We start from the raw sequence: 10,723 nt of genomic DNA on the forward strand, positions 1-10,723 counted from the left end.
CAGAGCCCTACGCGGGGCTCGAACTCACGGACCGCGAGATCGTGACCTGGCTGAAGTCGGACGCTTAACCAACTGCGCCACCCAGGCGCCCCTAAAAACTACAATTCCTAAAAGAGAAAGGAAGCTAGACCCCTTAAATTCTTCACTTCAGTCTACAGATCTTGTCAGTGTCAGCACTTCTAGGTCAGGCTATCTAAGGGACAAGGATAAGGGAAATGATGGTAAGAGCTGACATCTGCCAACTCCTCACAACAACCCTAGGAGACACGGACTTCTCGTAGCCTCCTTTTCAGATAGTTTGCCCAATTTATACAGTTATAAACTATACAGAATAAATACTGTGCTAAACAGTGGTTATTCAGAGCCAGCATAGGGTCAGTAAGTAGATGTCATGTGTAATTAATACAGTTTCCTTCTTTGATAGAAATAATGGTTTTGTTAAACAAGAAAAGAACACATACTGGGGAAGTAAGGCATTTGACAAGGTGTCCTGTGGTATCTGTGGGGGTAAGAGAGAGGCACATGGGCTCGTACAACAAGTGGATTCACAAGCAGCTAATGAATAGAGCCCCGCCCTCCAGGAAGGTGCTGTGTGGCTGTCTCTGTCCATGACCCCAGCCCATTCATTTTTGTCGGGTGCTTAAGACCTAAAAGAATGAGGTTAACTTAGAGCCACAAGTAATACTAATTTGTTGGTTGTTAGAGGCAAGATCCAAAAGCTCTCAACCAGTTGGAATAACGGGTGAATCAAATAAGATGAAACTCATGGAAAAGCATGATAATAAGGTTCTGCATTTGGGTATAAAACACTAGCGATTCACCACTTAACTGTGGCACCTGGAAGGGACAGGGCTCTGGGTGACTGGTTCAGCCTGACACTGTGGTGTGAGGATGGCTACCAAAAAGCTGCCGTGTTCTTTGACCACAGAGGTGACATTTTTCTCTATTTGTTACGTCTTTCTCTTCACCAGAATGTAACTCCTTGAGGGCACATCTTGTCTGTCCATTCACTGCTGTATTCCTGGCCACCCTAGAACAGTGCCTGGCATAGATAGCAGGTTCTCCGTTAATATGCGTGGAGGGAGTGAAAGGCCTTATTTCCAATATTAATTACTATTTCAGATACCACAATTTGTACACTTTTCTAATTAAAAGTAGTGGGTGCTAATTGCTTTAACTCCAGAATTTTTTGTTGCCTAAATGAAACCTGTGTGGCCTGTGGTCTACATGGTCTTTTGCTGAAATGAGAAAGTTTTTAGAGATGAAGAATATTTTAAAACTGTTACATAGCAATGATAGAATTTGAATGTACATGCTCCTCCTCCTTAACAGATCAAAAGTTGAGGAAATAATGCTAAATGTTTCTCCAATATATGTGATTTGACTGACGAGGTATTTTCTAGGAGTATAAGATACACTGTAGTGTTAAATCAGGCATAATGTCCGCATGAGTGCTGTACAACCTAAAGATACAGACAACCCAGAAATCACTCATTTTCCCTTTCTGACTACAAATTAAGAGAGATCAGTTATATGAGTTGTTTAAAAAGTAGGACCCTGGTACACTTTTGGTGTTCATTTTAGTAATTGCTGAAGCTAATACGCTCTGTTCTTTTTAGGCTCGTAATTTTTGTCATGAGTTTTGGTTCCGTAAATTCTGACTTAAATAAAGTGGCCAAGTGTAACCATGACCAGGTGTGAAGATGCCATCCCTGAGGGGGCGAAACCCAGCAGCACGTCACCAGCCCCACTTCAGCTCAGGCCTCATCACCCACAGTCTTGGAAGAGACCCCTCTTAGCCTCTAGCTGTCTCACTGCAACTGTCTGCCCTGCTTTCTGCAGAGTTGAGAGGACCGCTGAGTGTTTGCTCAGATAGGATGTGGTGGTGTAGCTGAAAGGAACCGTCAGAAAAGATTAGATGTGTTTGACAATTCACCTTGACTTAAAGTTCCATTGAGCTACTAAATAGATTCTTCAGAGAAGTTATGTACATTTACACACACACACACACACACACACTGAAAACTTAGGTAATATTAGAATAGGACTTAAGAGAATAAACACTGGATAGATATTCTGAAGATAAACTTTCAGAATATATGTTAAGACCTTTTTTTCTCTTATTTTCTCCAGGTTTCATGACTTATCTCGCGGAGCCTTTATTCACAGAATGGGCCAGGTTTTCCAATACCAGGCTATCCCAGACAATGCTCGGACATATGGGGCTGAATAAAGCCAGTTGGAGGGGGTTGCAGAGAGAACAGTCCACCAGTGAGGACACTGATGCTGCGTTCGAGGAGTTGAACTCACAGCTATTACCTCAGGAAAATCGGTTATCATAGCCCCCAGAATCGTCGGAACAGACTGCCTCCTGCAGGTTTTTAGAAATGTGAAATGGGGTCTTGAGGTGAGAGGACTTTCTTGACTGCCAAGGTTTCCGAGGGAATGAGGCCAGCGTTATTTATTCCCAAGGTGTCCTCTACTGGATCGTGCGACCCCACTTTTTAATTATAAGACCTGAACATACAGCAATATGCACTTGGCTTTCGTGTGAAACCTTGAATATGCAAAGCCCAGCAGGAGCGGATCCGAAAGGAGTAATGAAGGAAGTTTTGCAACGTGCCACCAGTTTTTCAAAGCATTTACTCCTCGAACCGTGAAACTTGAACTGTATCTTTCAGCAGAAATCTCTTGGAATTTAACCAGTCTGACGCAACATTGTGTATCTGTACCTTCCACTAAGTTCTCTCTGAGAAAAAGGAAATGTGAAGTGCCCAGCCTCTGCTGCCTCCTGCAAGACTCGATGTTTACAAATCAACTCTGAAATATTGGTTCTAAATTGCCTTGGAGCATGATTGTGAAGGAACCACTAAGAATTTTAAAGATCAAACTTAAACTGCAGCTCTTTCCCCCTGGTTTGCCTTTTTCTTCTTTGGATGCCACCAAAGCCTCCCTTTTGCTATAGTTTTATTTTGCGCACTGGAAACTGAGCATTTATCATAGAGTACCGCCAAGCTTTCCCTCCAGTGCTGTTTGGCAATGCAATTTTTTTTAACTGTTAGTTTCTGATTTGGGGCGGGAGGGGAAGAACACCAGTGTCCTAGCTGTATTATGATTCTGCAGTGAAGACATTGCATGTTGTTTTCACTACTGTACTCTTGACCTGCACATGCAAGAAACAGGTGGAATGTTTAAAACACCATAAACAGCTCAGGGTATTTGCCAATCTGAAATAAAGTGGGATGGGGAAGTGTGTCCTTCAGAGCAAGGGTACTAAAGTCCCTTTCGCTGCAGTGCGTGAGAGGTATGTTGTGTGTGGATGTGTGGACGTATGTTTGCGTGCATGTTTGTGCATGTGTGACTGTGCATGTGTTATATTTATCCATGTGGGAAAGGATTTGAAACGTAAGCTTTTATTTATTATCTTAGAATGTGACACGGTGCGCAGCCACACTGGGGGAGGGGAAGGTAGGCGAGCTGTAACAGACCGCTCCAGTTGCCTTAAACTATGCACAAAGCTAAGTGACCAAACTTCTTGTTTTGATTTGAAACAAGTGCATTGTTTTCTTGTCCCTCCCTTTGATGAAACGTTACCCTTTGATGGGCCTTTTGATGTGAACAGATGTTTTCTAGGACAAAATCTAAGGACTAATTTTAAACTTCAAACATTCCACTTTTGTAATTTGTTTTAAATTGTTTTATGTATAGTAAGCACAACTGTAATCTAGTTTTAAGAGAAACCGGTGCTTTCTTTTAGTTCAATTGTATTTCCCTTGTTACTGTAAAAGACTGTTTATTGATTATGTTTACAGTTCGTTGCAACAGCCATTTTCTTGGGAGAAAGCTTGAGTGTAAAGCCATTTGTAAAAGGCTTTGCCATACTCATTTTAATATGTGCCTGTTGCTGTTAACTTTTGATGAATAAAAACCTATCTTTTCACATATTTATCTTTGATATTTACCTTATAACTCAATCTTTTGGAAATCTGAATACTAAATTACTAGGAAATCCAAGGTTTAGCTTCTTGGTTCTAGCATTCACTCATCAGGTATTTATTTAGGCAGATGCAGGTGCTGGCCAAGCCCTTGGGGTCATCTGTCATTATCTGCACCTCATGAGTGAGTGAGTGGCCCCACTGTGTGTGCTCAGAGTTCTGACTAATACATGGTACAAGTCAGCTTTGAGCCCAGGCCTCTGGACTCCACAGCCTTTTTTGTCCCCACGGTTGGGAATTGCGTTAAGATATCAGCACTCTTACAATACCAAAGTACTAGCTGTAATTGCTTTTTTAAAGTAAAGTAATAAGAAATGGCCACTTAATTCTGCTTGGTTGATATCAATGTAAGAAAGGCACCACTGGGCCTCTCCTGTGTCTTCTCAAGTCCAATTCATTAGGAAGGATATAGTTCAAGTTTTAAAGTCAAACATATTGTCATTATTTGCACAGAAGAATGATGTCCAATAGAAATAAAATGTGAGCCACACGTAAGTGAATTTTCAATTTTCTACTAGCCACATCTAAAAAAAGGGAAAAGAAACCAGTGGAATTAATTTTTATTCCAATATATCCAAAATATTGTATTGTTTCAATATGTAGTCATTATCTTAGAGAACAATTATTGAGATGCTTTACATTCTTTCTTGGCCGGGGGGGGGGGGGGGAGGGGGGCGGGTACCAAGTCTTTGAAATCTGGTGCGTATTTTACACTTACAGCACATCTCCGTTTAGACTAGCCACATTTCAAGTGCTCAGTAATATCCGCATGTGGCTGGTAGCTACCATATTGGACAGAGCGGGTACAGGAGTTTGATGGTACAGAGCGGACTGTACCTGGGGAAGGTCAGTGACCACTTAAGGTGGCATCATCCTGGCAGATCTGATGCATCTAGTTGTCTGATTAGATCTTTACAGACCTAGTATGTCAGCACATGCAGAGCACAACGGTCTTAGAGGAAACTCACATTAACCAAGCTCACAGTAACTGATAGTTGTTAAAAATGTTAGTACTTTAATTTACAATGAGAAATGTAACTATCAATCATTCTCTCCCTTTAGGCAAATCTTCTGGGGAAGTCCATTTATGATCAGCCGGTTACTTGGTGAGCGTGGATTCTGAGCAAGGGAAGCAAGTTGCCTCATGCATCCATCTCCCTATGGGGACTCACCTGCTGATTTTCATGTTTGTGGACCAGGGTACGCTCTTCCCCCGGATGATTGTAGAGATTCTCTGCCAGTAGTTGCCTCTCCACATCAGCTTCTGATGGGCACATCCAGTAAATCTGTCAGTACCTTCAGCCTTTGTCTCAGTTGAACCTGCCTGGGTTCCATCTGCCGGTGTACGATTGCTTACTTCTGCTCTGATCCATTTCTTATTGTTTGATAGTCAAAGGATTATCTTATTTCCTTTCTTGGGGGAGACACCTCAATGTTGCTCCCATCTCCTGCCTATACGTAGAATAAACCCACTGACAGATTATGTTTTGTTACATATATGTGGAAGTCATCATCTATAGCCCTGCTCCTTAAATATAACCTATATTCCTTGAACATTGGTTTTCTAGAAAAATTTGAGGAAACAGTTCAGAAATTTAGAAGATTACATTTCAAATAAGTAAATGTTATGGAACAGAAAAATACACATGAACTTTTAAAACAGGAGACTTCAAAGAATTGTCGAGCATGTCGCAGCCCTGTGGGGCTCTACCCAACACTTCAGTAGTAGGGGGGCATCTCCTCTGCTCTGGAGGTAAAGGTCCTTGGAGAGAAAACTTTGGCAAGCCTTAGCTTAATGAAAAACCAATCTGGTACCTGGCCAATATTTCTATTATGTAAATGTGATGGTTTATAATGATCCTCTTTGTATAAAAGAAGCAAATATTTTATGTCCTTTGCAAACCTGGAAAATATATTTGTACCTGAGGTACAGGTTAGAGGTGCTAGTAATTCTTTGAAGATTCCTACAACGGTTTCTTTTCCAAAATGCTTTCTTGGCTCTTAAAACTTTGAGTTTTCTTAAAACTCTAACTTTCACATCAGGGGTTTACAGTGTTTTCATGTGTACTTTTTTTAATGTATAAATATTTTGTTTAAATCCTCTCCTGATCAGTGTCTCCTGCTTGAGAAAATAAACAGTGACCGACAGCTACTATGCATTCACTAATGTTTTTAAATAAATGTGCATACTACTCACCATGGCATCAGCACACATCTGAAACATACAGTTGTACAGTTATGTGCAAGACTTAGTCTGAGCCATTCCTTGCTCGCTACGGATCTGCAGACAACCTGTGTCTTTGGAAGGCCCCCAAGGATCCATGGTCTTTTCCTCGGAGGTGAGCTGACAGGGGGCGCACAGCAGGTCTCCTCCAACTTCTAGGCTCTTGTGCTTATTAGCACGGGGCTAGTAGCTTCAATTGGGCCATCGATGTTTGAACAAACTAATTCGGTATTAATGTGTTTTCTCTTTAGCCATCAATCTATAACATTGAGAAATGATATTGAAACTAATCTGTCTGTGCTGAATCATGTGGTCAGCAACATCTGGGTTCCTGTTGTGTGCAGAGTACTGCACTGGATGTAATAAAGGTATTAAAAATTACAAAACCCTCGTCTCTGTTCTCAAAATGTTTGAGTGACAAAATGATGTGTGAAAAGTGTTCTATAATATGGCAGGTTTCTTCATTTTATGAAATGAGTGCACAATGTTGGGGTGTGGGTTCAGAGAATGGTTTAGTTTGGTCATTGATGAAAATGACACCATTTCTAGTAATTCTTGAGGGGTTTTTTTTGGTTTTTTTTTTTTTGTTGTTGTTGTTTTTTGTTAATATCCATGACTGGTAAAACCATCTAGCTTTCAAATTTGATTCTAAAGTATAGTCTCCACATCCTCACCAACACTTGTTATTTTTCCTTTTTGATAATAGTCAATCTGATAGGTATGAAGTGATATTGTGGTTTCAGTTTGCATTTCCCTGATGATGGATGAGGCTAAGCATCTTTTCATGTGCCTGTTGGCCATCTGTCTGTCTTTGGAAAAATACCTACTCAAGTCCTCCGCCCATTTTTTTAAAATCAGGTTGGTTGTTTTCTTGATACTAAGTTATGTGAGTTCGTTTTATATTTTGGATATTAACCCCTTATCATGTGTATGATTTGCAAATATTGGCTCCCACTCAGGAGGTTGCCTTTTAGTTTTGTTGGTGGGTTTCCTTTGCTGTGCAAAACTTTTTAGTTTGATATGATCCCACTTGTTATTTTAGTTTTTATTGCCCTTGCCTGAGGAAACTGGTCCAAAAACATATTTTAAGACCATTGCCTAGGGTTTCTTCTAGAAGGTTATGGTTTTAGGTCTTATATTTAAGTCTTAATCCATTTTGAATGTATTTCTGTATATGGTGTAAAATAGTCCAGTTTCCCAACACCATTTATTGAGATATTGTGCATCCTTGGGTCCTTTATTGTAGATTAATTGACCCTATATGCCTGGATTTATTTTGGGGCTCTTTATTCTGTCCCATTAACCTATGTCTGTTTTCATGGCAGTATTACACTGTTTTAATTACTAGAGTTTTGTAATAAGGTTTGAAATCAGCGTGATGCCTCCAGCTTTCTTGTTCTTTCTCAGGATTGCTTTGGCCATTGAAGGGTCTTTGGTGGTTCCATACAAATCTTAGGATTATTTGTTCTAGTTCTCTGAAAAATGTTGGTATTTTGATAGAGATTGCTGTGGATCTGTAGATTGTTTTGGGTAGTATGGACATTTTAACAATATTAATTCTTATAATCCATAGGCATTGGTATGTGTCATCTTCAGTTTCTTTCATCAGTGTCTTTTAGTTGTCATAGTATAGGATTTTCACCTCTTTAAATATTCCTAGGTATTTTCTTTGTGATGCAATTACAGACGGTATTATTTTCTTAATTTTTTTTTTCTGATAGCTCCTTCTTAGTGTATAGAACTGCAACTGCTTTCTGCATGTTAATTTTCTATACTGCTTCTTGACTGAATTCATTTATAGTTATGATAAATGAATTTTGGTGGAGTCTTCAAGATTTTTTTTATGTATACTATGTCAACTGCAAATAGTGACTTTTGCTGCTACTTTTCCCATTTGGATGTCTTTTCTTCTTCTTTCATGATAGCTAGAATTCCCAATACTCTGTTGAATAAAAGTTGCAAGAGTGGGCATCCCTGTCTTGTTCCGATCTTAGAGGAAAACTTTCAGGTTTGTCATACGTGGTCTTTATTATGTTTAGATATGTTCCTTCTACGCCCACTTTGTTGAGTTATCGAATTTTGTCAAATGATTTTTCTGCATCTGTTGAGATAATCATAGAGTTATCTTTTTTTTTTTTTAATGTTTATTTTTGAGAGAGAGTTCAAGCATGGGAGGGGCTGAGAGGGGGACAGAACATCTGAAGCAGGCTCCACACTGACAGCAGCAAGCCCTATGTGGGGCTCGAACTCAGGAACCGTGAGATCATGACCTGAGCCGAAGTCAGATGCTCAACCGACTTGAGCCACCCCCAGGGGCCCCCTATGCTTCTTTAGTGAATGTGGTGTATCACCTTGATTGATTTGCAAATGTTGAACCATCCCTGAAAGAAATCCCATTTGGTCCTGGTATATGATCTTTTAATATACTAAATTCTGTCTGCTAATACTTGGTTGAGGATTTTTGCATCTCTGTGTATTGAGGATATTGGCCTGTAATTTTCTTTTCTTGTGGTTCATCTGCTTTTATCAGGGTAATGCTGGCCTCTGATTTTTATTATTTCCTTCCTTCTACTAACTCTAGATATGAAGTTAAGTTGTTTACTTGAGATTTTTCTGGTTTCTTGAGGTAGGCCTGTATTGCTGTGAACTTCCTTCATAGGACTTTTTGCTGTATTACATGGCTTTTGGAAAGTTGTTTTGGTTTTCACTGACCTCAAGGTGTTTATTTCCTCTGATTTCTTCACTGACTTCTTTTTTTTTTTTTTTTTTAATTTTTTTTTTCAACGTTTATTTATTTTTGGGACAGAGAGAGACAGAGCATGAACGGGCGAGGGGCAGAGAGAGAGAGGGAGACACAGAATCGGAAACAGGCTCCAGGCTCTGAGCCATCAGCCCAGGGCCCGACGCGGGGCTCGAACTCACGGACCGCGAGATCGTGACCTGGCTGAAGTCGGACGCTCAACCGACTGCGCCACCCAGGCGCCCCTTCACTGACTTCTTAATAACATGTTTTTTAGTCTCCATGTGTTTGTGTTTTCTTCTTGTAGTTGATTTCTAGTTTTATACTGTTGTGATCAGGAAAGTGATGCCTGGTATGATTTCAGTCTTCTTGAATTTATTGAGAGTTGTTTTGTGGCCTAACATATGATCTGTCCTGGAGAATGTCCTGTGTACACTTGAAAAGAATCTGTATTCTTTATTTTGGGGGATGGAGTATTCTGTATATATCTATCATGAAACCCATCTGGTCTAATGTGTCATTTAAGGCCAATGTTCTTATTTTTTTGGATGATCTATCCATTGATGTGAGGTATTGATGTCCCCCACTATTAAAGTATTACAGTCGGTTTCTCTCTTTACATCATTGTCTGTTAATACTTTGCTTTATATAATTATATATTTACATGCCCCTATGTTGACTGCGTAGATATCTACCAATGTTATATCCTCTTCTTGGATCAACCCTTTATCATTAAGTAATGCCCTCTTGTTACATTTTTGTCTGTTTTGTGTGATACGTATATTGTTACACCAGCTTTCTGTTTCTATTTCTATGGAATAGCTTTTTTCATCCCTTCACTTCCAGAAGATACGGGTCTTTAGATCTGAAATAAGTCTCTTGTAGGCAGCATATAGATAGATAGATAGATCTTTCTAAAATTCATTCAGCCACCGCCTGTGTCTTTTGATTAAAGTATTTGGTTCATTTACATTTTTTCCAATCAAATGCAACATTTATTAACATAAAACATTTGCTACATTCTTTGCTAACAGTGGGTCAAATGAACAAACTGATCACAAGTGAACTTCATTAGTGAAAATCTAATGCAGTCGGTGGGGGCTGACATTGTTTTGGAAAATACCATGCATGTGCTTGGTGGATTGAGCATCTCTATGTTTCTCATCTTTAAAACTACTTCCTAACAGAATTTAGCGATTCTGGGATGGAACTTCTGGTAGCCAAAGAAATTAACATTCTAACTCACCTGTTTTAGGTTTTAAGTTCATTTGCATTTAAAGTGATTATTGATGAGTACTTACTGCCATTTTGTTCACTGTTTTCTGTTGTTGTAGTAGTTCTCTGTTCCTTTCTTCTCTTGGTCTCTTCCCTTTTGGTTTGATGGTTTTCTGTTATGTTTGAGTTCCTTTGTTTTTTGTGTATCTTTTGTAGGTTTTTGGTTTCTGGTTACCAGGAGGTTCATATATATTGACCTATATACATACTAGTCTATTTTAAGCTGATAATTGCTTAAGTTGAAACAAATCCTAGGGGCGCCTGGGTGGCGCAGTCAGTTAAGCATCCGACTTCAGCCAGGTCACGATCTCGCGGTCTATGAGTTCGAGCCCCGCGTCGGGCTCTGGGCTGATGGCTCAGAGCCTGGAGCCTGTTTCCGATTCTGTGTCTCCCTCTCTCTCTGCCCCTCCCCCATTCATGCTCTGTCTCTCTCTGTCCCAAAAATAAATAAACGTTGAAAAAAAAATTTAAAAAAAAAAAAAAAAAAAA

At 39.8% G+C, this 10,723-nt stretch overlaps 1 protein-coding gene across 3 annotated transcripts in view; it reads left to right on the forward strand.

Moving 5' to 3' along the window:
- Positions 1–6,147, forward strand: part of PDE7A (phosphodiesterase 7A) — a 127,034-nt gene extending 120,887 nt beyond the window's left edge. For 2 of the 3 annotated variants that reach the window (XM_040487700.1, XM_040487701.1), the window contains exon 13: positions 2,134–3,944. In XM_040487700.1, the coding sequence (XP_040343634.1) occupies positions 2,134–2,342 (209 nt within the window). In that variant the 3' untranslated portion in view covers positions 2,343–3,944. Of the gene's footprint in view, positions 1–2,133; positions 3,945–5,057 lie in introns of those variants that run through there. The other variant, XR_005794208.1, reaches the window with a different exon arrangement.
- The last annotated feature ends 4,576 nt before the right edge of the window (positions 6,148–10,723 follow it).

This window comes from Herpailurus yagouaroundi, unplaced genomic scaffold (assembly GCF_014898765.1).
Source record: "Herpailurus yagouaroundi ecotype Mexico unplaced genomic scaffold, PumYag 165, whole genome shotgun sequence".
NCBI classification, from domain to species: domain Eukaryota; kingdom Metazoa; phylum Chordata; class Mammalia; order Carnivora; family Felidae; genus Herpailurus; species Herpailurus yagouaroundi.